Genomic DNA, 26,762 nt, shown 5'->3' with positions numbered 1-26,762 from the left:
CTCTTCTGACCCTACGTGCTCCCCATTTGAACCCTCACTCCCATGGATTTCCTCATCCTGGTGTCACCTCTCCCTCCTTCCCAGATCTGGTGACTCAGAAAGAACAAATAGATTTGGGGGCCCAGTGCAACCTTTTAATTCCAAGCAGAGTCCCCCTCCCACAGCATTATCACACACACACACAGTGGAAAGGGATGCCAGAGTCTGGGCAGGTACCAAACCCAGCCCCAGGCAAAAATATATATATAATTATATACACATATGTTTCTGTAGAGAAGAAAAGCTGGGAGTGTGATTAAAGTAGGGCAGAGAGTTAGGAGAGAAAGCAGCTGGGGGGGTGCCCCAATAAATTACATTCTTTAGACAGCGTGGTGGGGGATGCGTGGGAATGGACGGGACCTGCTAGCCAGGACACTCAGCCTGGCCTCTTGATCCCATCCAAGGAGCCTGAAGGCCTGGGTTCTGCCCGGGACCTGGGTGCTAGAAGTCTAGCGGACTTTGCCTGCAGGCTGACGGCGGGCTGAGGTTCTGCAACATCTCCACTCTAAGCCAAGGCTTCTGGGGAAGCCACAGGGCTGGAGCAAGAGGCTCTGAAGCTTAGGGGTCACAAGGAGAGGACAAGGTGAGCTGGAGGGCAGGGTGGCCTCCTTGTTAGAGGCTGAGTTCAAGCCTGCTCCTGCTAAGAGTCAGAGAAGCCAGAGGCCCAGGTATAGGGAAAGCTGTCCAAGGTGAGGTGAGGAGGCGTGCTTGGGTGCACACAGCATCCTGGGGCTCTCCCTGCCTGCCTGGCTGCTTCCCACCCTCACCTGCCTCCTAGCAGGTCCGAGGGTCCTACCCACCCATTTGGTCAAGACAGCCAACATGCCTGACCACTAATGCTGCCTCGTTTCTCCTCACTCTCTTGTGGGGACCTTCATGTGGGGTTGGGGTGGGGAGAGGGTGCAAACATTAACTCTGTGTGTGCTGGAGTCCAGACTGGGTTTGCCCTGTGCAGTGAGGACCAGGGATGAGGGAAGGAGGCCCCCCCTAGCTCATTATGGGGAAGCAAGTTCATGTCCTACAACCCCAGCACTGCAGAGGTCTTGGTTCCTCCTCACCTGGGGAATGGAGCCAACCCTACCTCCACCCCACCTCCCTGCTCCCCCAAGGGATGATGCTTTGGGGTCTAGTGATCCCAGCTCCAGAGCCCTGAAGCAGCAGGGGACAGGGTCAGTCAAGGAGTGGGAGGGGTGGTCAGAAGAGAGAGGCCTTTTTCTTGAGTTCATTCCTCTTCCACAGGGCCAGCTTGCTAAACTCTTCAGGAGACATGGAAAATACTCTTGAGAAGTCCTCCGCAGACAGATGCCTCTGTAGAGGGGACACACAGGGGCAGCTTAGGAACAGGGGTGCAGGGTGGGGCTGGCCAAATGACTAAGGGGGCACTCAAAGAGGCCCCTGGTTCTCCCCATCAGGCAGGGAAGGCACCCCATTAGTGGCACCTAAGCCCACCCCACACATTTCCTCCGCATACCTCAAGCCTCATCCGATCCACACCTGGAGGCAGTTTGGTTCTCCCCTTATTGGTCACCACCAGCATTTCGTAGGGATAGATCTGGGCAGGGAGGGGAAGGGGCAGTCTTAGGCTCGTAGAGTTTCCTGTCAGTGTAACCCTTCAATTCCCTGGGCCCCTTATCAGCCTGTAGGGGCCCTCAGGGCTCATGCCATTTTTGCCAGCCATGTCCCCCAACTTCCCTGCTGCCCCTCCCATCATCGACCCCTTAGTGCATTCACTTCCCTGGCTTCTCCCCCCGGCTGGCTGGCCCACCCCCACTGTAGATGGTTCTGTCCCCGGCCCACCACCCCTGACTCTGCCCCTGCCCCTCACCTTCTGCTCCAGCACACAGGGCAGGGAGTTCCCCCGGTCCATCCTCCCCCTCTGGCCCTCTCCGTTCTGGGGAGACCAAAGCCGCAGTGAGCCAGAGTGGGGCAGGGAGACCTCCCCAGCCTTACCCTGGGCTTCTAGAGTCCTTACCAGGCCTCTGTGGCCCCACACCCCCCTCCCCCAATGCTGCCTGTCACTCATCCATGGCTTCTGCTGCTCCATGTGTTCCCCTCCAGGAGGCACTCACCTGCAGGCCTGTGGGAGAGAAGAGTCATTGTCTGGAGGTAGCTCAAAGGTCAGCAGGCCTCCAAGCCTGCCAGCTCAGCCTTCCCAACCTCCAGCCACAGCCCAGCCCACATCACAGACACGGGGCTGCCCTGGGGCCTGCTGAGGCCCCTTTCTTTCCCTGCTCGCCTGGTATTGGATGGCCCTGTCTCTCACCTGGGCTTCCAGTCTCACTCCCAGAGGGGCTGAAGTCTGTGGACTGTAGCTAGAAAGGACATGAAGGGATCAGAAGGAAGCTAGAGGATTCCACACTGTTCCCCCTCACTTTAAAGGTCTCCTGTGCCCTCAGGATGCCCAAGTAGCTCAGTCCCTCAGAGGTGCCCAAAGACACACTCTTCCCTGGCAGGCGCTGATCTCTGGTCTGGGACCTTACCCGGCTCAGAGTGGTCCTGCCATAGGCGGGGAGAGAAGATGACTTTGATGTTCCTGCATGCAGGGCTGGAAGAGAGCAAGAGGCCTGGTCGGTGCCTTTGGACAGCCATTCCTGAGAGGGCTTCCTCCCTGGCCTCCCCTGCCAGAGGCAGGGCCGTGAAGGGCAGACCTGGGGGGCCCTGGGAGCCCCTGTTGGCTTTTGGCTCTTGCCCATTACCTTCAGCAAGCGGCACTGTGCTGGCAGCTCTGGGCTGTCTCTCTAAACAAACACACATCTGGACAAAATGCCCAAGTGTTAAAACTGATAGTTGGCCAGTGACAGTCAGATGATGAGGCTCACCGTCTTAAGATGAAACTCTGGACTACAGAAATATATCTGAAATTTCGTCAAAATGACGGACGGAATCATAATTTACAATTAGCAATGCTAGTAATCACATTTCAGATGTATGACGTTATCATACAGAAACGATCATTTCCTCAGCGCCATCAGCTGCTAGACTGCGGCAGCAGTATACGAGCACAGAAGTCCATATACACCATGTTTGTGGGGCGCCTGGCCGCCTCAGTGGGTGGAGCATGCGACTCTCGACCTCAGGGTCATGAGTTCGAGCCCCATGCTGGGTGTAGAGATCACTTAAAAATATCTAGAGAGGGACTTCACGTGTGCAAGATCAGATATCACTTTGAACTTACACATTTCATAGGATCACTAGGCGTTCTATCTCTACATATTGTTGGTTTTCAGTAACAGGTTTTCCTAAAGAGAACTTTGTACCTAAGATTCTTAGTTTGCCCAGATCTCAAAACTCTTTCATGTCCAAATGCTAGAAATCATTGGCAATCTATGGCAATCATTTTGATTAACATTTTTTTAAAGTGTATGTATTTATTTATGTAAGTAATCTTTACACCCAATGTGGGGCTTGAACTCACGACCCCAATATTAAGAGTCACATGCTCCTCTGACTGAGCCAGACATGTGCCCTGATAAACAATTTGTTTGAAGGTTCAGCCTTGACAGATTCAAAATTATAAGGAATTGTCTTCTTAAAACATTCTTTTAAGGGGCGCCTAGATGGCTCAGTGGGTTGAGCATCCGACTTCGACTCAGGTCATGACCTCACAGTTTGTGAATTCAAGCCCCCATCAGGCTCTATGCTGACACCTCAGAGGCTGGAGCCTGCTTTGGACTCTGTCTCCCTCTCTCTGTCTCTCTCTATGCCCCTCCCCTGCTCACGCTCTGTCTCTCTGTCTCTCAAAAATAAAGAACCGTTAAAAAATTTTTTTTAAATACTTCTTACTTTTGTATAGGAAATTATCTGTTTCTACAATGATCATTCACTATTGAAGCATTTCATTTCTGTGATAAGTATACATTTATATTTCAAATGAATGATAGAATTTCAACCTACAAAGCATATCAGAAGATTTTCACTTGGAATTATTTTTAGAATGCTCATTTACGTTTGAAAGTGACCATTTCAACACTACCATCAAGTCAGAATGACATGCCTGTTCACAATTCTGAAACTGTTGAGGCTGATTAGCTATGACAGTAACGTAAGCAGTCAAGCAGTCATGTGATCACTGGTCACATAGGAGTTCAGGGATGCCAAACATGATGGTGTGGTAGATATTTGGCCATTCAACTCTGCAAGGCCAAAATGGAAGTTAAAGAGCTAATTTTGACTGAATAGCAAATTCTGGTAGAACATGAAGATTGAATCCAACCTTTGGGACATCTCTCTATCTGCTTCTTTCTTCCAGCCTTCACTATTCTACATTCTCTAAAAAGGCCTTACTGTAACTCTTCCCAATCCTACTGAAATACCATCCTGGGGACCTTCAGTGACCCTGTGGATGTCCAAGCACATATGACCCTTACGGCTCCTTGAATCCCACCCCCTCTGTGGCCTTCACCTCAGCCCCATCAGGCAGCCCTTTCAAATGGCCACCCCCTAGGTCTTGTCCCCAACTGCTGCACATTTGAAGCCTGGGAATCCCACTTTGCAGCCATAGCACCTTTCTTGTTTGCGGCTTCCTTGCATCCTCATTCCCAGCACAAATGTCCATCAGTCTCATGGGGACCTCCAGTGTCTTGATCCCCCTGCTCCCCGCTTCCCCTGGGACCTTCAACCCATGGTGGGGTATATAACCACTTTCACCACCACTCAGCAGTTCACCCAGCCCCTCATCCCTCGACACCTGCCTTATGAAACTCTAACCCTGGATTAGCCAGCAACTCTTGCCTGCAAACCACAGAGATAAGGCCCACACTGCGTGGATGATCATCACTACAGTCCGAAAGACTGGCAACGGTTCCCCTCCCCTGCAGCGTCTGGTCCTAACCTTTCCAACCTCACCCAGCCTCACCCTCTTTCCGCTCAGCAGACAACCTCAACTTCCCATGTGGCCTGCTCCCAGACCTGAGTCCCCAGCCCTCAGAGAAAGGGGCCTTTTAAGGCTCACCTCCCACATCCTGAGGCTGGGCCTCCTCCTGGGACCTCCAGCTGGACATTGCTGGGGCTCTTACCACTACATACAAGCTGAAGACTCAACTTGCCCTTCAAACTTCCAACTCAGTAAGACCCAGCTTTCACCTACATGTACCTCAAGCCCAACATGTTCTAAACCAGTCCCTTCATCTTTCATCCAACCCCTTCCTCCCTCATCACATCAGTTCCAGGTATGTCCCCACCTAGCACCCAAGCCAAGACCCTGACTCGGCTCTCCTTTCCCACAGCCAGTCAACCACTTAGTCCAGTTGATTCCACCTCCTATATATTTCTCAAACCCAACGCCTCTCCTCTGAACCTATGTACAGTTTTAGTCCTTATCCAGACTATTGGGAAATGTGTAGAGTGTCTCCAAAGATGGCTTGCACATTTTCTTCCAGCCCGTGAGCCTCTGTACCACTGCCTTCATCAGGCAGTGGAATGCCTCTCCCCTCCCTTGAGTCTAGGCTGCCCCATGAGCTGCTCTGACCAATAGGATGCAGAGGAGTGATGCTGGGTGGCTCCTGAGGCTAGGCTTTTAGAGGCCTCATTGCTGCAGCTTGGGCTTTCTGCTCTCCCTCCCTCTGCTGCAGCCGCCCTGCTCTAGGGAAGTCCAGGCTAAACTCCAGTGATTTAGAGGGCTTAGTACCCAAAGCCCAGGACACCACCCCCACCATCTCTCTGGCTAATCCCTGCCACCCCAAGGCACACTCTGGGCTCTGTAACTGCAGGCTCCTGCAGGCCCTGTATGGTGGCCAGGATGTTTCCTGTTCCTTGCCTTTGCTCGCACACTGTCCTGTGTCCACAATGCCCTTCTCCCCCACTCACTCTTTCGCTTCAAGACCTAGTTACCCTCCTCCCCGACCCTCCAGCCCCAGGCCCAGTCACGATCCTCTCGAAGCACTCACTGTGTGCCTCTCATGTCACCACAACACCTCCCCAAACTGCACTGACTGTAATTCTCATGTCAGCTTCCCCATGGACCGGGAGCTACTGAAGGACAGGACTATATTTTCGACTCTTTATAATCCCCAATGTCTAGCATATGTTGAACACACAATAAGTGTTTGATAAGTTAAACAAAATTTGCTAATTCTGCTTTAGTCTTATTCCATGACTGGTATTCTTGCCCTAAGGAGAACACGAGTGCCTTGAGCCAGTGACACGATCTTTTGTCCCTTACACCGCAGGAGCACAGAGCTGGGCATATGATAAACAAACTCAGACTCCGATTCTGGCCTCAAGGTCTGGCCAGGTGATTCGGAGCCCCCCCACCCCATGGCACTCACAGGTATGAAAGGGTGTCCGGTCAGGCAGAGAGCGAGTTTTCCTCCGGATAGGCAATGACTTTTCCATCTCTTCTTTCAAGATCATCTTTCCCAAGTTGGAAGTAACCTGGAGAAGGAGAAAGGAAGATGGGTCCAAGACTTCTACCCGCATTTCTCATCTCCAAAAGGTTCAGAGCTGGGTATCTGCAGGCAGGACTGGGGACTGGTTTCCGAGTGGCTCGGTGGTGCCCTGGAGCCTGTGGGGCCTGTCACTGTCTGATGCACTGCCACACTGGGTTTGGCCACCCTGGAGAGCAAGGAATCAGCGCAGCTCAGTGTAACTGTATCCTAGTGGCTTCTGCATCCCAGAGCACAAGTCCGTGCCACCGTCAGTGACCTTTCCAGGACCCCCAACACCCTTTCTCCTGCTCTGGAGACCAGTGGCCTGCTCTCTCCTTGCTCCTCTTCCCATGAACTTAGTCTACTGAAGCCTAGCACTGTGAGGGGGCACCCTTTTCTTTCCTTTTGACCCTAAATTAACTAGTGTTTCCCAAAAGCAGCACGAGGTCCTGGTGTCCATTCAGTAGCAGCAAGCTGAAGTCCTGGGAAGAAGGGGGGTTCCTCGTGTTCCTACAAGGATGTTCTTCAGGCATGACACCATTCAGAACAGAACAGCTAGTGAACCAGAACTTTTGTCCCCAAGAAGATATAGGCAGGGTGTCTGGGGGGTAGTGAGATGCTACCTTACTGAGTTCCTCTCTCTGACGCTCCCTGAGAGCCTTCATCTCTTCCCCAGAGTCGTCATCTTCCTCCTCTTCCTCTTCCTCTGCGCCCCTCCTCGATGCCTTCCGCTTCCTCCATTCTGTCTCTGGGGAACACAGGCAAAAGCAGGCTCGTCAATCAGCCATTCGCTCAACAAGCATTTGTCAGGTGCTGGCTTTGTGCGTGGCAACTGGGCTGCACCTTGAAGAGAACACTACAAATTATTTTGTAAAAAAATAAAATAAAGGTAACGTTTTCTAGCCTTGTGGTAAAGCTGAGTAGGCAATGCACACTCACATGACTTAAATTTACAGGGGACTAAACCCTTGTCTTGCTCCTCTTTCTCTTTCCCAGAGCTCCTGTCACAGAGCTTGGGAGGCAGACTTCTGGTAAATGTCTGCTGAGTGGCCAAATGAAAGGAAAGTGAATGAAAGACTAACAAGAAGGGCCACACACACCAAGAGCCATTGGAACACAGGGAAGGGCGATGAGCTGAGAGGGCCATGAAGGACGTGGGGTGGGCGTGGAGAGAGGGTGGGTTCATGGAGCTTCAACAGCAGCTCTCGGGAGGCAGTATCCCAGGCCTCCCCTTCCCCTCTCCAACACAGTGTCCTACCCACGACGGCCAGCGACGGGGGGCATGGCCAATAGTCGGTTTCAATCTTGGCTGGCTGGTTGGGGTCAGGCGGCTGGGCTGCAGGGAACTTGGAGGACTCGATGATGAGGTCCTCGATGAGGTGCTTGCTCTGAGGGCTCCCTCCCATGGACTCTGCAGGTGAAGGTCAGGGTCAGCCCATACCCCCTGCCAGGCCACCTCGGCCTAGCCCAGCCCCTAACTCCCTCTCCTGTCCTCTTTCACACCTGTGAGACCATGGGTGTAAACACAACACACAGCAAAGAATACAGAGCAGAGGTTATATGCTGTTATGAACAGCTATTCTCCCACGGTCCCCTAGCCGGTGGCGCAAAGCGGCCCAGGTCAGTGAGGGGAACCCTCACCTCTCTGCTTGTAGATAGGTGGCTTCTTGTAGATGTTGGAATCTGGGCGGGTTGTCTCTGTGGACAGGGAGCAAGAGCAGATGAGAAGGAGGATATGCTGATGGTGGGCGAGACCAGGCCAATGAGGAGGCACAAATGGAATGGAAGAAGGCAGGAAATTCATGGGCTCCTGCCAAGAGCCAAGACAGAACTGGAGTTCCTAGAGCTGTCCCTCAGGGGATTGGGACTTTTCCCACTTTTCTCGTTGGGTGGGAGGGAAGGCACCATCCGCCTGTGGTCCTGCCATCAGGGGTTCCAGCCAATTCCATAGTGAGCATATACCCCAGAGAGTGGGGGACAGACAGTAAAAAGCTTGGGTTCCTGCAGGAAAAAGAGGTCCCAGGGAAAGGGTGCAGCCACAACGACAGTAAAGCCTACCAGGATGGTGGAAATGGGGTAGGCTGGTCCGTGGGGTCCCAGTGGCTCTTGGGGCTGAAACCTGAGAGATGGTTCCAGGGGACCGGCTCTCTGCCCACACCTGCAGAACAGAAGTGTGGTTCACTGAAGCTCCCAGGTCTCCCACCCTACCCTCTCCAACCCAGAGAGACACTGCTTCACCTGACTCCACCATCTCTGTCCCCCCCACCCTGACAGCCCACAAGCCCCCAACCCCAGGGCAGAGGAAGGGTATCCAAGGACTCAACCTACTGATGATGTCTGACCCAGGGAGAAAGGGTTAAATGAGGTCCTGGGTCAGACAGACAGATGGACACAGAGCTGGTCAGCAACAGGATGAGGTCATCCCATGGGCTCTGCATATGTGTGGGGGAGGGGAGCCGGGCAAGTGTCAGGTGTGGGGCAGACTCACCTCTGGGGATGGTGGGGGGGATGTGGATTTGGGTGACAGTGAGCGCTGCGGATGGAGAGGAGGCTGGTCAGAGCCACAAGGGTAGGGGTAAATCCTCATCCCTAGAGCCCCGGAAGGGCCACTTCATCCCCCGCCCAACTCTGCACCCTTGCCCGGCCAATTTCTGAGCCACCTCTTCTCTCTCAGTCCTTGCCAGTTCCCAGAACTGGCCCTCCATCCTTCTTCATCCTAGTGCTCTCCTCGGCAGAGCCCTCTCTTTCTCTGGATGTATGAAGAAGCCATGGATCTTGGAGCAGTGTGCTTGTGCTCTGAGGGCCAATTGAAGGTGGCTCTGACCCTGTCCTCAGAGCCTAGCACCCAGGGGAAGGGACAAGACCCACAAGCAGCCAGGATGGAGTCTGGGCTCCCAGCAGGGTAGCCCCCAGCCTGCCCCCAGCCCACAGTTCAGCCATGACACTACCCCTTTCTGGAACACGGCTTACAAAGTAGCTGCCACAAGTTCTCTCTCACACTTAAATAGCTGGTGAGGTGGGAGGGCAGATGTATTGCCTCGATTTACAGGAGGGGAAACTGAAACCATACTTTCACGTAGGTCACTCAGCTAGGAATTCCAGCCTTCTCGTCCAGTGCTCCTGAGGGCTTTTGGCAAATTTGCTTTTTCTGACCACTCACACCCTTTTCCTCCATAACCCCCCCCTGCCCCCACCACCGGCTCTGTGAGGCTGCCATTCAAACATGGCCTCCCCACTCTCTGCATGGAGCTTATCCTCCAGCCTCCGGCCTGTCTCTGCCTGCTCTCCACAAACACTGGGTTGACCATTGGTTGATTTCTGCCCACAGTTCCTTTTCTTGTTTTGGAGTCTGGCCACCAGGAAAGGAAGCGTCAGAGGGATTCCACCTCCTACCCGGTGTGGCTGGGGGAGCCCTTTCCCCCAAGTCCTGTCCAAGAGGAGCCTCCCACCCCTCACCTCCCGGCTTCTGGGAAGCTCCACATGTTCCAGGAGAGAATAGGTAAAGTGGGGCTCGTAGATCATGAGGTCAGGCCGCTCGATGTCCAGGATGGCCTTGTCCTTGGGGATGGCAGCCAAGTCCTTGTAGCCCAGCACCTGATTGTCCATCTTGGCCTGAAGGGAAATGGTGTGAATGGAACAGATGTGCCAAAAGCCTCACCTAGAATACTGGCCTTAGGAAGAAAATGGGCAGCCATCTGAGATGTCAGCTCTTAAAAGTTAATAATTCTATTATTTTAATTTTAAGAGTTTAGAGAGTCACCTTACAAAATGATAATCCTTCACCTAGCATTTTGGGTACAATGAGGCAGGACCAGACCAGAGAAGGGGGGTGTGGAGAACCTTCTCTGGATTTCTGGGTTCTCTCTGCCCATCAGCCCTGGCAGGACCATCGTCAGGGAGGCTCTGGGTGAAGTGGCCCAGCAGTGTCCCCACCCCATCCCTGTCCCAGCTTGGGGGTGCTGGTGGCCGAGAAGTACTCACCACGATGCTGGAGGGAGAGCCAGGAACACTGGAGCCTCGGGAGGAGCTGACGCTCCCAGGGGAGGTAAGTGGTTGCTGGGGAGAGTGAAAGGCGGGCGGGTGGGAATGAGCGTGCGTGCCAGGGCCGGGTGCGGGCTGGCTCTCCTCCGGGCGGAGGGAGGGAAGGAGGGTGGGGCTGGGGCAGGGGAGGGCTTCCTTAGGCCTCTGGGGCCCCGAGGTGCGGTTCTGCAGGCAACCAGCAGGTGGCACCGTCGACTCCCGACCTGACCCTCGGCGGGGAAGCCTGGCCCCACCCGGTGCCCAGGCCGCGCACTGCCGGGACGTGGGGGGGGGGGGGGGCACCTCCCGCGCACCTTCTGCAGCCGTTCCATGCAGCAGGGAGCTGGCCGGTCCGGTCACCCGCAGAGCCCCGTGCGCGAGGGTTGACGACAGGGCGTCAGGCTCTGCCCGGCTCCTGGGCGCTGCGCGCTCGGGGCCACGAGAGCAGAAAGTGCGTTCCACCGGGCTGTGGCGTCCTCATCCCTCAGTGACTCTCCCGGCTGGTGACCGAGTGCCGGGCCTGGGAGGGAAGAACGTGCCAGGGAGGGCGGTGGGGCCCCGGATCTCTGGGAGCTCCGGAGAGCAGGGCGGAAAGGAGCCAGCGCCCTTCAGGGTTCAGGCTTTCCATTCGCTCAGCCCCGGGTAAGCAAGCGAGCGCGCGTGTGGACGGCAAAGCGGGAAAAGCGGAGGGATTGCACTTGTTTTTGAGCCATTGTTCTCTGGCCGGAAAGGAAATGACTGCAGGGGTCACCCGTTCCGGTGCAGCCTCACATTCCGGCTCTGTCACACCTGCCCTGCCCTGGGGCTGCAGTCCGGTTTCAAGCCCTGGTTCTCACTCCTCTCGGCCAAGGCCGTGGCCTCTCTCCCTGGCTCTGTGCTGGCGCCTGTCCTTCTCCCTACTCAATCCATTGTCCATTGTGCCCCCTGTGTCTCAAATCCCAGGCAGGTTTAACACAGAGGGACCTACTGAACCTATCAGGTGAACAGACTGGGTGGAGATGCAGTGAAACTGACTTGGCATGAAGTGGCCCTGTCATGGGCTGGGGGAGGCCTCCTGGAAAAAGGGAGGGGAGTGTGGAGGGAGACCACATTCGGTGTCCCTGTCCCTGTCCAGCAGGCAGTCTCACTTGCAGGCATTTGATAGAGTCCCCTTTGGGGTCGAGGCCACATCCCAGCTCTGCACAGCCTTCTCAGAATGCCTGTGCTGAGGCTGTCCTCTGAATTGCTACTTCTCTACAAGGCAGGGCCCCTAGCTTCAGCAGGAAGGCATCCCAGCTGGCACTGCTGCCTCTTTGTTCCTGGGGAGTTGGGTCTTGTCTGCTGCAGATTATGAGTTCCCTGGGGCCACAGTCCATGTATTCCCCTTCATCCCTGATTCCTTTAGCAATCTTCCCATCCCCCCACTGCCTGTACTAGACACATAATAACCACTTAGTGAATGCCTGGCTGACTTTCCAGCCATGGTGGCCATGGGCCTTTGAGTGCAGAGAGTTGATGGCTACAGAAGGTACAGGGAAGAGGCAGCATGAACTCTGGACCAGAGTACCTGGGAGTGAGTAGACTCTGCTACTCAGCAGCTGTGTGACCTTGGGCAAGTTACTTACTCTCTCTGTACTTACATTTCTCATCTGTAAAATGGAAGACAGTCATAGTATCTATGTCATGGGGTGGCTCTGCGTATTAGATAAGTTATAAAATGGGAAATGCTTAAAACATTATAAATTCTACTATGTGGAGTATTAACTATTATTATTTCTATTTCCCCAAAGGCTAATGAACTTTTGTGTCTTTTCTGTAGCTGTTCTTTACCACAGGGGGTAATGAAAGACTGAGGTCATTGGTGCTCCCAATCTTATCACCTGTTACTTTGTATCAGGCCATTCTTCTGCTCACCCTCTTTCCCCCACCAAAACCACCTGCTTGCTGCAAAAGCAGCCCTCACTCCCATGTCCCTGCTTTTGCGCATGCCCTTTCCACTATTCTCTGTCCCCTTCCATGTCTCCCAGAACCCACTAGTCCTTCAGGGTCCATCCTAAGCTCTGCTCCTCTGGGAGGCCTCCTCTACTATTCTAGGCCTTCTTATAACGCTTCTCAGAATTCCAGTGGGACTGAAAAAGAAACCTGCATAACTTTGCCCTTGATTATATGTTGCCTAATGCCAGAAAATGTTTTTTCACTAACCAGAATGAGTGCTAACTTCTCGAGGACAAAACAATAACAATAGATACCATTTTTTGAATGGTCATGTTAGGTACTTTGATAAGCACTTTTTTTTTTTAAAGATTTTATTTTTAAGTAATCTCTATGCCCAGTGTGCGGCTTGAACCTACAACCCTGAGATCAAGAGTCGAGTCGCATGCTCCACCAACTGAGCCAGCCAGGTGCCTCTGATAAGGACTTTAAAAGAATGATTTTGTTTCATCCCCCCTCAACAACAAAGGTAGACCCATTTTACAGATGAGAAAACTGAGGCTCAGGTTAAAAAGTTGTCCAGAGTTGTGAGCTGAAAATGACTGTTCTTCAGCATTGGCATGATTCAAAGTGCCTGCCTAGTGCCGTGTCAGGTGCATTGTGGGGATAGACTAAAATCTGCCACATTTCTCAAGTCCTTTTGAAATTCTAGAGTCAAGGCTTGTCTAAGACAGGACTCTGGCCATCAGAGTCACACTAGGTATTTGGTTCCCATGGAAAGACTCCATTCCAGAGCTTTATCCTTCTCTTGCCTTCTTAGCTCTCACTTTGTAATGCTTTTAACTAGGTGTCTGAGGATCAGAGTAAACTCTAATACATATTCAAGAGCTGTTAGTTCTTTTTCACTCCTCTCTGATCTTTACTGTGTTAGCAGCCATTGTCAAACTAACTATATACTTGGCTTAGCCTTAGAGCCAAACACTCATTCATCCATGTATCTACCCATCCTTCCATCCATCCATCCATCCATCCATCCACCCACCTATCCATCCACCCACCTACCCAGTCATATATTGCTTTATCCATTCATCAAATACTTCCTGAGTACCTAATTCTTCAGTAACCACAGACAACACTCAGTGATAAGCTTTATGGAGAACAGAAAGATGAGTCAGGGGAGCCGAGCTGCCCCTCCAGAAATGAGGCATGTATGTAGATAACTTGCGCGCAAAGCAGAAAATTACATGTGCTAGATAAGATAATATAAGGAGCCATGAGAAGTCACAGGAGGAGGGATCACTCCTGCTGGGGTGTTGAGAAAGGAATAATAAAAAAGATCCCTTAGAGGAGGTAGTCGAGGTAGGCCTTGAATGCCCAGTTTGAGTTCATGTAAAAACCGAAGAAATGGATTCTTGAGAGATAAAGCAGCATGAGCAAAAGTAGAGATATGGGGAGCAGCACTGGGTCTGGCTAGGGAACAGCACATATGGCTAAATTATAGAGCTCATAAGGTTGAAATATGTTTGATGCAGGAGGTCAGGGGTCAGATTATGGAGGCCTCCAACCCAGACTAGGGGATTCAGACTGTATTTTGTGGGCAAGAGGAGCCATAGAATGCTTAGAAACTTTTTTCAAACAAAGAAGTGACAGACCCAAGCAGTGCTTTGAATGTGGCTTCAGCCTGGAAGACGAACTGGACAGGAAGGGGCAGTGTGGACAAAGACCAGCCTGGAAGCTACGGCAGCAGTCAGGCAGGGGCTTGTGAGGGCCTTGACTTGGGTATGAGGCCCATGATGGAAAGGAGGCAAAAGGGAGAGATCCTAGAGGCACAATGTGCAAAACAGACTTGATCTGGAGAACCCCTGGGGGATGGGGAGGTGGCTGCCCTCAGAGACAGAAGGGGAAGCATGGAGTTCACTTTTTGAGGTTGAGGTGGGTGCAGTCGATGAGCCCATGGGAACATCCAGGAGGAACAGGAGGTTGAGGGAGGGGCAGGCTGGAAATAGAGATTTGGAAGCCATCTGACTACAGACGGTACTTTGCACATGAGGTTGTCAAAGGAGAAAAGAAGTTTAAAACCAGCATCCTGGGAAATACCAAGGGGACCAGAATAGTCACAGATGGCATGAAAGGGAGAGGTGAAATGGAATGGCCAGCTCCTTGGGGGCACGGAGTGTATCTAGTGCACAGTAAGAGTGCAATAAATATGGAGAAAAATGGTAGGCAAGTGGGGCTGAGAAAAGAAGGTCATGGAGCCAAGAGTCCCTGGCCCAGAGAAGGCGGGAAGTGTTGCAGGGAGTGAAGCTTCTCTGGTTTGGTGGCCTGTGAGAGCATTTCCAGAGGAGTAGTGAGGCTCCCTTGTCAGGGCTGGCCTACATAGCACACAGGCAAGAAGAGTGTGACAGAGGGTGGGAGAGGGTTGGAGAGTGGCTCTGGAGGAGGCCGATTGGCTGAAGGTGTTTAAAGAAAGGGAAGACCTGAACATGCTTGTAGGCATTGAAGAGGGAAGAGGGATCCCAGCAGGGGAGAGGCATGTGGTTCAGGCCCAAGTGGAAGGCTGGCTTTGGAAAGAAAACTCTAGGCTTCCCTGGAAGGAGAGGAAAGGGAAAGTTGGGTATCCACAACACAGAAGCATGTAGCCTGGGCCAGTCCCATTGGGAGGCCATTATTTTCCCAGGAAAAGTGACAGATAAGGCCATACGCAGATCTGACAGGTTGGTGAGCAGAAGCTAAAGGCAGTAGAAAAGGTCTGGTGGGGAGTGTGGATGGCTGAGCTGCCAGGGAGAACTGAGAGTTTCCATGTGTTCTGAGCCTCAGGCTGAGCCTGGTGGTGGCCCTGGCACCTTCCCCTCGAGCACCAGTGTGTGTGTGTGTGTGTGTGTGTGTGTGTGTGTGGCAGGGAGGTACAGGATGAGGCAATGACTGTGTATCAGAGTGGTAACTGCCCAGGCAAGAAGTGAGGGGAAGGGTACCAGACCAGCCACGTCACTGCAGTGCACAATCGCCCTGAACCCACACTCACGTGTGCACAAACACTGGCCTTCGGGCATAGCCACTCAGAAACAGGATTCAAAATAATGATGTGTCTGCTCTGTTGCCTGGGCCTTTCCAGAGCTGTCCACAACCCTGCGGCAGTCCCCTGTGCTGGGTCTCATCCCCTTAGCCTCAGAGTCTCCTCTCCCTTACTCTGAGCCACATTCCTTTGAGCCTGCTTGGCAGTGCCCAGTGTGTTAGGAAACACGCTGACAAACTGATCTCTTACTCTTCCAGGGCACTACATTTTAATTTAGGGCTAGCCTTAAGAAGTGAAGTTCTTTCTGGTGAAATTTTAAGGAAAAATGCTTTGGGGTGGAGTTTCTCTCTCTCTCTCTCTCTCTCTCTCTCTCTCTCTCTCTCAGGAGAGAGAGTGAGGGAGAGGGCGAGAGGGAGGAAAAGAGGGATTTCTTGGCTTCTCTCAAATCACATTATGCAGGCAATTGCTTACTCCACCCACAAGAGGCCCCCTCCCCCAAAGCTAATTTCCTCCCAAGTCAACACCCACTCTCCCCTCCTCCAGTCCTGACCCTCTCTCCCGACCGACCGTACACACCCCTTGTGTCTGCACATGCACATGCACATGCACCCCCTCGGTTCCAGAAACCTCCTATGAACCAGACGAAAAGGGCAGGCTGCAGCAGGAAGGGAGGGCAGGATGGAAGGACAGGGAAAGAAAGAAAGGCGGTGGAGGCAGGCAAGCCCAGGTGGTGGAGAGGACTTCCCAGCTGCTCACTCCCATCACACACTGGGGCTCCTCATCCCTCCTTCTCCACCCCACCCTCCCCCAGCCCCGCAGCATTGCCTTATCTAAGCCACCAGCCCAGCCCCACCTCACATTGCCCACCTGCGCATCTCCATGGCAACTAGAACCTCTCAGCTTTGGGCTGGGGGTGATAAGACCTCTGCACCCATCCCAGCCGGCTCCTCCTGCAAATAGGACTAGCCTGGCTGTGCCTCCCTGGACTTGTAGAAATGAAGGCTCAGCGGGCAGAACCACAGCTGGGGACCTCCAGTCCAGCCTCTGCTCATATCCTAAGCCAACCCCCGCTGGCTCTGTGCCAGTCGCTGTGCCGTGGACTTTCATAACATCCTCTTTACCCTCCACACAAGCCTTCCCCCACTTAGAGATGAGGAAACTGTGGCTGGGAGGCTGACTTGCCAAAGCCACACAAATAGAAGGCAAGCTGGAATTGCTACCCAGGCCTGTCTCAGGCTAAAGCCAATGGACAGTCTTCTCAGTGGGTCTCTGAAGATCCTACTTCAATCTGAACTTGGGCCTTGGGGCTAACCTTATATAGTGCTAACCCTACATAGTGGAGCCACCCAGATTCCTGCCCGCTGGACTGACTTGTGGACAAGGAACAGGGAGACTGGGGGACTGGGGCTTTGTGCCCCTGGGCAGGGTCAAGTCAGCCTGGGCGCGGGTAGTGCAGAGAGTAAGTGAGTTGTGAAATGAGACAAATGAGCTGTCCAAGTGGGCTGGGGTCAGTGTGGGCAGGAACTTTGCCCCTCTCCCTTTTCTCCAGTTTCACTCACAGTGTGACTGCCTGCCTTGCCCCTTCCCTGCTCCTTCTCCACTCTCTGCTTTCCATTCCCTTTTTCTTCTCTTTCTTCATCTTTCCTCCCTTGGCTCTGTTTCCCTTTCACACTGTCCTGCTCCCAGCCCCACCCCCACAGTTACTGTGGCAACAATTCAGTGCCAGAAATAAAGGAAGGATCCAGCTAGGTCACTGGTTCCCAAAACAGCATCCCATCCTGGGGTGGAGAGGGGAAGAGTGGGCAGGAGCAGACCAGCAGTAGCCAGGGAGGCCTGAGGGTGTACGTGTGGGTGGGTGGGTGTGGGTGGTTGTGTGCACGCGTGCGCAGGGGGCACCCATGCTTGCTCCAAAAGGACGTGGAGGAAGGCCAGGAGAGGGCTCCCAGCTCTGGGCCAGCAGTTCATGGAGCATCCATCAGGCCTGTGCCTGCCCTTCTTCCCTTCTCTCCTCATCCCCATTTTTTAAGGCCTGCTCGATATGCTAGGACTAGGGTTGGTGTTCCTCTAATACCAACACTATATATATATCACCCTCTCACACTCTGCTGAAGCATCAGGCAGGGCAGGTGGGCCCAAAATCTGGGCCCCAGCCTGAGAACCCACCTGCTCAAGGCCCTGCCCCATCTTTGGTCCTGATGACAGCAGGACTGGGCCCAGGCAGCCCCTTCCACTCCCCCCACTTCATACAAATATGCATCTTTTCATTCAGTTTCTCCTAGACTTCTCTTGTGTTGACGTACCCTTTCTCTATACCTTCCTTCTGAAGAGGCCCCTCTCTCTGTGTGCCCCCCAACTCCTCAGGCTTACTTGGTCCTCAGCATGCTTCTGCTCTGGTCTCTACTTATAGCTGGTTCTGTTGGTACATTGTGGTGCCACTGGTACAAAGTAGATTGATAGAGCTGCGGGGAGATGCAAGGATCTTGAGTCCCAAGTTCAGCTTTCTGAATTCTGAGGGTATCCTTACTCTGATGTTTACACACACACACACACACACACACACACACACACACACGCGCGCGCGCGCACGCGAGCCCCAAAAGAGGAATTCCTATAGACCTGCATCCCCAGGTGAACTGCCTGACTCAGGTGTTGAACATAAGGAGAGGCCAGCAGCACTGAGGCAAGACACATGTGGACATAGCACTTTGCCCACACAGGCAAGAGCCCACACTGAAACACAGTTGCAGAACCCATGCACCCTGCTTGCAAGATCACGCCCCCACTCTCCCAGCAAGGCCCCCACACAGTGACACACAGTGCTACTGACACCCACTCCCACCCACCCACTGATCCTCTCTTGGCACCCGTTCTCCATGCTCACAACCACTCGCATCACGTGCTGACACCCCCTCCCTGAGCTGTGCACATGTATGCCCCCCATTTACCCACTCCCTGGTGGCTTCCCTGCTCCCCATTCCCAAAGCATGACTGCCTTCCTTCTCCTACACCTGCCCCTGCTCCCCTGACTCTCAAACCCTGGCAACACAGTCCCCTGGGAGGGAAACACTAGGTGCATCTGCCCAGGGAGGGGGCTTGGCCTGCTAGGCTGGCAAGGGGTTGCCTCTGGATCCTCACAGGCCTGAATGTCTGCTCAGCCCCCAGCCTCTTCAAGCACTTCAGCAGTGGCCAGGAGTGAGCAGGGGTCAGGCCTGCAGCCACGCCCTACCACCCAACATCATTCTGCATTTGGTTCTCACCCCAGCCTGGCCAGCCAAGGGCTAGAAAGGGGCTCACCAGGTACCTCCTCCCAAGGAACACACCCCTCACCAACAGCATTCAGGTGTCTGTGTGTAGTGCTTCCCCCTCAAAACCTGCAGCACATTGGGAGCGAGGGGGGCAACCCCTTCCACTCCCCGTTATTCAGCAAAGAAAGAACAGCTCCCCTGCCCACCCCAGTGCCCCCCCCAATTCCATCACTTGCACTTCTGCCCAGCACAGCTAGGTGAAGGGGGCACTGGAGTGACAGCATGAACCCTCAGCCCTCTTCCTCAAATCAGGCTTGATGAGATCAAACCCAGCTAGTCCCAGGGTTTCTCCCCCTGAACAGCGGCCATAGCCGACCCCTCCTAAGGGGATCCGTGCCACCACCCAGAGCCTCACTCCCAGGCAGGGGTTGTGGCCCAAAGTGCCCAGAGAGGGGAAGAGAGATGGGAGACCCTGCCACCTACCTCTTCCCAGACAGTGTCGCCCAGATGCTCTGAGGCCCCAAGACTGGGCTGGGCAGGCACAGGCCCAGATCCCAGCGCTGTCGCTTTTTCTCCAGAACCAAGGTAATAGGCGTCTCTTCCAGGAACCCAGCCGTGCTTTCCCAGAGCACAAATAGCAGGAAAAACCCGGCTTAGGGTAGGTGGGCGGGTGGGGGGAGCTGGCACAGGAGGGGATCTACCCTCTGAGCCCCCACCCCCTCGTCCCCACCCTGCTTCTCCACAGGCTTGCGCTTGGAGCCTGCGTCTGGCGGTCTGGCGGGCGGGCCTCTGGCTCCCCCACAGCACCCTCCCCACCTCCAGCTGATAGCGTGTGGCCGGCCTGAGGGTGTGTGTTTGTATGTGTCTGCGCTTCCACCTAGCTCAAAGCTGCAGTTCAATCCGTTTCAAACAAGAGGAGCATTAACCCGGCATCATGACGAAGCAGAATCGGAAGCAGACTCGCGAGCTGTTGGCCTTTTTCCCTTTCCCACACCCCCAACCCTGCAACATTCCATGCTCACACACTTTCATACACACACACACACACACACACACACACACACAGCCCCTCAAGCCTCCTCATAAACAGAATTTGAGTTGGGGTGGGGGCAGAGGGGGCTCTACTGATAACTGAGAGATGACAACACCTTTTTCTCCCAGCACCTGTATCTCCGACTCCTTGCCTAAGAGCAGCAACGGAGGCCTCTGGGGTCCTGCCTCCCTGGGGTGCTAAAGGGCATAGATTCTCAGTGGTAGGGAGAGGGCAAAGATGCCGGAATTGGTCACTCAAGGAAGGCTTAACCCCCTCCTGGTGAGGGACAAATGGGAAGATCTGAAAAACCAGGTCCTCAGCACAAGAGACTGGGTTGGCCCTTAGATTACCAGAATCCCCTGGCAACTGTGAGAAGCACTCCATCTCTCACTGGGGCAGCTTCATCAAAAGGGAATTTCCGGCCAGGTGATGCCCAGGTCCCAGCACAGAACTACAGGATGTGCCCTCCCTGTCTGGGAAAACCTTCACAAGTCCAGGACCCTGTCATTGGCCTGTTGGTTCTCTGTGGGCACAGAGCAGAGCGTGGTTCATCTTTGACCCCTGGGGGGCAGGGGAGGGAACTCAGCCGGCTGGCCCTGGCCGTGGCCCCAGCAGTCTTTCCACCTCACAGCAGACTTGCCTACCTAGGCAGCCCTTGCTGTTGCCCTGGTAACCACTGCCCACAGCCGGTCAGCTGATGGTATGAGCTGTCCTTCGGGAAATCTAGAATCTGGGGAGGGGGCTCTGGGGTATCTGAATGGAAAATCACAGGGGGAGGGTCTTGAGGGGGACAGATGAGAGTGTGCTCCAGACCTCTTGCTCAAGGAAAAGAGGACAGGAGGGGACAGGTAGGGACAGTAAGGGAGGGATGTCTGGGTTAGTGAAAGAGAAGAATGAATTTCAAAGGATGGGCTCCAGAAAGAATGGAGAAATGAAGAAGGCAGGCAGCTGAGTGACTGAGGAAGGGTAGAAGGAATTCAGCTGCTGGGGAGTGGCTAGGGAGAGGGCCCTGTGGAAAGGAATGAGAAAGCCTGGGGGTGAGAAAAGAAACATCTAACCATGAAAAAAAAGGTCAGGACATGATGCAGGAGGGGGTGTACCTTTGATGTGGCAGGAGGGGCTACAGCCTCGGAGGAGGGGGAATCAGGCCTTTCTGGGTAAACTGCCAGCCTCAGACAGCCTCTCTGCTTCCCTCCCTTCAAGCCCACCCTTAGTGCCCTGGCCCTGCTGCCAACCCTCCAGGAGACCAAGCACCAGGTGCTTTTCCACCTCAGCCCTTTAGGACCCCTGATTTTTCCCACTACCACGGTTCCTGTCCTGCTCCCACTTGCCCCCCACCAGACAACGCCACCCCAGGAGATTTGTCTTCCGGTGCAAGGGTGACCAGAGGTAGGGCTGGAATGAGCTGGTGCAGGGAAGGACAGCTGTGGACAGGGGCCTGGAATGAGGTAGCTCATGAGAAATGGGTAGGAGTCTCTATGGCCTGGGAGGAAGGGAGCATTCTCGTCTGTGAAACAAGGCCCTTCTTGGATAGAGTGGGGGAATCCAGGGGAAAGGGCAAGGGGAGGGGGAAGGGAGGGCTCTCCGGTACCTTCAGGGGCCTGGGGCGTGGGGCAGGAGCACGGCAGCTTCCTCGGTGACATACACCTCCATCCCTCGGCGCATCTCCTCTCCGCCTCCCGTTGCCAAGACAACCTGCCGGCTCAGCCGCGGCGGCAGCAGGGAGGGGGGAGGAGGCGGCTGTGACTCCTACTGCCTCTTCAGTGATGGAGGGAGGCGGCCTGAGGTCTGCCTCGGTGCTGAGGTGGGGGTGGGGTAGCTGCAGGGGCCAGGGCTCCCACTGAGTCTCCCCTCCCCGTTTCCATAAGGCTCTGGGGTTGGCTCCCAGTATGGCCTCAGGACAGCTCTAATTCAGGGCCATACAGCAGGCCGAACTTGCAAAGGGAGGCAGCACTGGGCAGCATCCTCCATTCCAGAAAGCTTGGTGTGCAGCTGGGGAACAGTGATAGGAACAGGGAGGGATGACCTATGTTAAAGGGTCAGAGGGTGGCTTCCAGCAGGAAGGCTGGGGTGGACACAGGGCTTCAGGCCCAGAAGTCTGCCCCGCATCTGACCTCGGCTATCTCTGAGCATCTCCTCCTCTCATTCCCCTTGACCAAGAGGAGAATCAGAGTCTTCCAATCCTGCAAGGCCCATTCTCACTGCCCCCAACTCTACAGGAATGTCCTTCCACAGGGTGGGAGAGCCACCTTGGGCAGGAACAGTCTGCCACCAGCCAGCCCTGGAACCAAGGGGACTGCAGAGTTAGGGCTCCCTCTGTCGACCTGAGGCATGGTAGCTGTCAAGGTCATTCCTTACTGAGAGGGATCCTGGTGTGTGTGTGTGTGTGTGTGTGTGTGTGTGTGTGTGTGTATTGGTGCTCACAGGGAGGTCACAGCCAGGCCAGGAGACCCTTCTGTTGCCTGCCTCTGCTGCACCTCCACTTCCTCTATTGTCCTACAGTGAGACTTGCTCTGTCACCAGTGGCTTCCTCCTGGGAAGGCCCTAGACTCCTCAAGACCAGTAGACCATCCCCCCTCCCAGTGCTTGCCTCTCTCCCCTTCAGGCTGGGATAAGAGGGGAGGCAAAATCTTTCCCCTAGAGCCAGGCAACACTGAATACCAGTGCCTACTGTCCAGGCCCCGGGGTAGGCTTCCTGGGTACCACTTGGCCATACCCAGCTACTAAGGGGACTAGCATACCTTTAAGTTCAGGAGTGCCTTGAGGCCTTGAGGATGGCCCCTTTCGTCCACAACAAGGGCTGGGGCTCCTGCCCCTCTCAGGCAGGCAGTCCCAGGCCCCAACTAGTTCTTGGCTCCTTTCTGCAGCAAGATCACTGGTGCCAGATGTCCCGGCTGGACTTCGGCCCTGTCGCCAGCCCCCTCACCAAGGCCTGTGCAACAGGCTTCTCTGTACTCTGTCTCACTCCATTGCCCCTTGCCCCGCCCCATGCACCAGCCTGCTGGGGCTGGGAGCACCAGGGACTCTCCCCCCGTGCTATCTAAACATTAACTCCTGGAGAGGCTAATGAGGGCACCTGGGCACCTAAGGAGAAGGGCAAGGTGATGAAGAACTGGGCCAAAGGAATAAAGGGAAAGATGAGGGCCTGGAAATGACACTTTCTCCAAAGAGTTTAGAAGTCACACACACACCCCACCTCTATGCACTGGACCCTCTGTCTCAGGGACCCCAGAGCCTTAGTTCACAGCATGCTGCCACCAGACCAGTCCCTCTCCCAACTTCCAACCCCACAATTGCATGGTCACTCTCCTTCTCAAAGCCTCTGCCACACAAAACTCTCCATCATGTAACCCAATCATTTCCTGCCACTTCTCCAGGCAAACTTGCAATTTTATCCAAACCCAGGGACTGCTCACCTTCCCCTGAACACTCCTCACATTTTTCTATCTCAAAACCTTTTTTCTTTTCTTTTTAATGTTTATTCATTTATTTATTTTGAGAGGGGAGGAGCAGAGAGAGAGGGAGAGAAAGAGAATTCCAAGCAGACTTTGGGCCGCCAGTGCAGAGCCTGACTCAGGGCCCGAATTCTGGAACCGAACCGTGCGATCATGACTTGAGCTGAAATCAAGAGTCCAACGCTTAACCACTTAACCGACTAAGCCACCCCAGGAGCCCCTCAAAACCTTTTTTCTCATGCTGTTTTCCCTCTTAAATTTTTCCCTTACATATCTTCTCTGCTAACTGAAATCCTGCTCATTCTTAAAGATCATGCAAACTCCAGCCTTTCCCAGTGTCCCAGCCCCACGTACTCTCCCACCCTGGAGAACCCTCCCTGCTTGGCCACAAGCAGAGAACATCCCACTCAGGTGATGAAGACCGGCAAGAACCTAGACTGTAATGCTCACTAGCTGCAACTGTAGATGAGTTAATATCTCTGAGTCTAAGCTTGTGCACACATTATATGGGAATACCCCCTGAATAAGGGGTTACATGTAAGCACATCTCCAGAGTTCTGTGCACATTAGTGTCCTTATTTCCAATAGCTCCTGTTTCCTTTTTCCCTCTTTTGGGATGTACCAAATGCCACTTTGCTATCTTAGGTATAAGAGAGATTTCCAAAAGTTCCAAAATTTCCAAAAGTGGGTTTATCCCCCCACCTATATTTCAAGTGTCTTGAGATCTTGACCGGGGATGACATAATATCTTGTCCATCTTTTTGGTCAGTTGAAGGGCTAGCACAGTGCTTGTACATTGTAGGGGATAAATAAGTATTTGGATAACTGCTTAGGACCCCTCCCCACCCAAGTCCACCTAAGGATGGAGGGTGGAGGCAGGATTCTGGTTCTCATTCTGCCTCCATCTTGAGGGACTGCAGGGCTCAGAGCCAATGACTTCTTTCTGGACCTTCAGTCGATTTAATTCCCTCAACAAATACTTATTCTGTGTAACATACTGCACTGGGTACTATGAGGGAGGCAAAGACCTACTACTTCTACATCTGAGACACTTGCTTTGTAGCACAACCATTACACAAGCACAAATAAGTACAGTTCCAGAAAACTGTGATATAGGCCATAAGGGAAGGGCAAGTCGGCAGCCAGAGACACTTGTGTCACCAGAGACTGCCACTAGCCCCAGAGGGGAGGAAAGTCTATGGAGCAGAGGAGACAGCAGCATGCAAGCATTCTGGAGAAAGGTGTGCTGGGCAGTGGGAACCTCAGGAACAGAGCCAGGCACAGGGTGCTGGTTGGCTATTAAACCAGAGCTCCTGGAACTCCCCAGAGGGGACTTGTAGGGACAGGGCTGGGAAGGAAGGCTGAGCAGGATTGTACAGGAGTTTTGAAAACCACGCTAAGGAGTCTGCTAGTGATCAGGTAACACTGGCAGAGCTGTGGTTTAGGGTTGGGTAGGGCCAGGGAACAAACTGTGTGATGTCCTGGAGGAGGTGGGGTGTCAGGAGGCAGAGACATGACTTTGAAAGCTGCTGTAGTAACTGAGACAGACCCCAGCGAGGCCTGGCAGTGGTGCAGTTCCCAAGTGTGGGAGAGAAAGCAATGGTGTGCAAGGTGGTGACAGCTGACATGTTGCATTGCTAGGAGAGACTCAGCAGGAAGAACAAGGAGAGAAGAGAAAGGCAGAAATCTTAGGGAATGTTTCTCTAAAGAGGAGCCAGGAAGAGTAGGGTCCCAGTGAGAGAATGAAGAAGGAGGAAAGAGCTTCAAAAAGGTGTGTGTGGGGGGGGGGGGGGGAGGTCCTTCAAAGAGTCCAGGGATATGAGGCTGAGGACAGCCAGGTCTGAAGCCAAGGAGGTCACTGGCCACTGAAAGTATGAGGGACAGGGCTCAACAGAGTTATTTAAATAGTAGCCTGCTTGTGAGGACTAGAAAGTAAGTGGATGTCCCCCTCTGCTCCATCTGGCTGTTGGAGGACAGCACAGAGGAGGGGAGATCAATATGCAGGCTATTCTTAGCTGGAGGTCTTGGTAATCCTAACCAACACAGGATCTGAGGCACCTGCCGCCTGCTCCCTCTACTTTGTCACATCCTCCCCGAGATGGATGTGCTCATCTTGCCCTAAGTCTTCCCCCACACTGCCCACCCCCACCCACACACTTGCTTAGAACCTTCCGGCACACAGAAGCAGCCAGGGGTAGTCTGTGGTCCTCTGGGAAGCCTTCTCCCCCTACCCCCCTTTCCACATGTTAAATCCCTTGAGACCCCATTATCAGATCTATTCCTTTGGCTTCTTCCTTTTAGCATCTTTGAACTCACCCCCAGACCAGATGGAATCAGCTGGAATAGATTTCACTAGATATGACAAGGCCCCCTAGGTATGGAGCCTGGACTTGGCAGAGGCACTAAAAGGTGTAGGGAGAAGGTTCAGAGAGCCAAGCCAGAGACCCAAGACTTGCCAGGCTTGGTGCTTGGGGCAGGGCAAGGCACTCAGGGATGGCACAGGCCTCCAGAGCTGCCTTCCTCCCTCACTCCTCCCTGTCTCAGGCCCTCCCCACCAGGTCTCACCTCAAAAAGCAAGAAAGGAAACAGTGAGGGCTTTCTGGAGCCGGCCCCCAGAGGCCGTCTGTGCTGGGGAGGTCAAAGAGAGGGAGGGAGGGGCCGGAGAAAGGCAGAGAAGAAAGCAGAGGCAAGACAAAGGGCCCAGTCCACCTTTGAAGCTGTCTCTAACCCGAGCCAGGGAGGGTGGGGTGGGTCTGAGAGCCGGGCTGGGGGGAGGCAGTCTAGAGTTTTAAAGAATGTCTCAAATTCCTGCGGAAATCAGAGGGATTGTAAGAGCTCCCCCTCCCCAACACACCTCCTTCTCAGCCCCCTGCCCCTGCCCCCCAAGTCCAGACCTCCACACCTGGGGGCCCCAACCCTTTGTCCTCAGGTAATTGCTGGGCGTTGCCTCTGTGTTTAAAATCCCATTGAACTCGCCAGTTATCAGCTGTGGCTCCGGACCACCCTCCCTACACCGCCCCCCTCCCAGAAAACGACCCCCAACACGTCTCCCGCAGTCTTCACCAGGATTAAGGCTCTTTGTGATTAGAAGGGGGGAGAGAAAAAAGCAACCTGGTGCAAAGCAATTATGACAAGCTGGAGAGAGAATGTCTGTCCTGGGGCCTGAGAGACCTCCCTCTTGGCTGTTGCCTTCTAAATTGCCCAGAGCTGGGGGCGTCAGACCTCTCTAGTCCTCACCAAAGGAGAGGCGGGGGGGGGGGACCCCTGGCCCCCACCGCCTTGGACGGCTGCTTCACTCACCTCCCATTATGACTAAACCAGGCTCCTCCCTAATTGCCCATTCGGTCCTTATTTTTGGGCCATTTTTGGGAAAAGTGGGGAGAAGGGATGTCTCTCATCCTTTTCCCTCTCTCTCCGTAATATTTCCCTCCAACAATTTCCCAGAAAGAAGAGGAAGGAGAAACTGAGGCTGGGGGGGGGGGGTCCATCACCGGAAGAGCTGGCTTGCGCGTGGAGACGTGCTGGAAGGGCCTCCCCCTCAACAAGATTACACGCCGGCGAAAAGGAGGAAAGAGGCGGGTTTTATGGCTCTTAGTTCCACTCCCCTAAAGCACACCTGGAGGCGTCTGGGAAAGCCCACCCGAGAAGCTCCGGCTGGGGGTGGGAGCGCCCTCCCCTCTC

The 26,762-nt window shown here is 54.0% G+C and overlaps 1 protein-coding gene across 6 annotated transcripts; it reads right to left on the bottom strand.

Moving 5' to 3' along the window:
- Positions 1-112: 112 nt before the first annotated feature.
- Positions 113-19,371, bottom strand: DMTN (dematin actin binding protein). 6 transcript variants are annotated; one of them, XM_047091158.1, is made up of 17 exons: positions 19,077-19,371; positions 17,716-17,807; positions 10,739-10,944; positions 10,386-10,460; positions 9,861-10,016; positions 8,893-8,937; positions 8,463-8,562; positions 8,046-8,102; positions 7,663-7,815; positions 7,028-7,152; positions 6,306-6,411; positions 2,520-2,584; positions 2,303-2,351; positions 2,109-2,116; positions 1,865-1,930; positions 1,511-1,591; positions 113-1,347 (listed from the first exon to the last, which is right to left on the bottom strand). In XM_047091158.1, exons 3-17 carry the CDS (start codon positions 10,754-10,756, stop codon positions 1,234-1,236), a joined length of 1,218 nt encoding a protein of 405 aa, XP_046947114.1. In that variant the 5' UTR covers positions 10,757-10,944; positions 17,716-17,807; positions 19,077-19,371; the 3' UTR covers positions 113-1,233. The 6 variants fall into 6 exon arrangements, with proteins under 6 accessions (XP_046947114.1, XP_046947113.1, XP_046947115.1 ...); XM_047091157.1 differs by lacking the exon at positions 17,716-17,807; XM_047091159.1 differs by lacking the exons at positions 17,716-17,807; positions 19,077-19,371 and adding an exon at positions 16,216-16,298.
- Between the last annotated feature and the right edge of the window lie 7,391 nt (positions 19,372-26,762).

This window comes from Lynx rufus, unplaced genomic scaffold (genome assembly GCF_022079265.1).
Source record: "Lynx rufus isolate CCGP_SWC_20201006 ecotype Redwood Valley unplaced genomic scaffold, mLynRuf1.p SCAF_3, whole genome shotgun sequence".
Lineage (NCBI taxonomy): Eukaryota > Metazoa > Chordata > Mammalia > Carnivora > Felidae > Lynx > Lynx rufus.
Note: the sequence above shows the minus strand (reverse complement) of the source record. Positions and strands in the feature narration are given on the sequence as shown.

Coding starts and splice junctions, on each gene's coding strand:
- DMTN (XM_047091158.1), bottom strand. Junction 10,017..10,385: donor GCTCTCCCTCCAGCATCGTG/GTGAGTACTTCT, acceptor ATTTCCCTTCAG/GCCAAGATGGACAATCAGGT. Junction 8,938..9,860: donor AGCTTCCCAGAAGCCGGGAG/GTGAGGGGTGGG, acceptor CTCCATCCGCAG/CGCTCACTGTCACCCAAATC.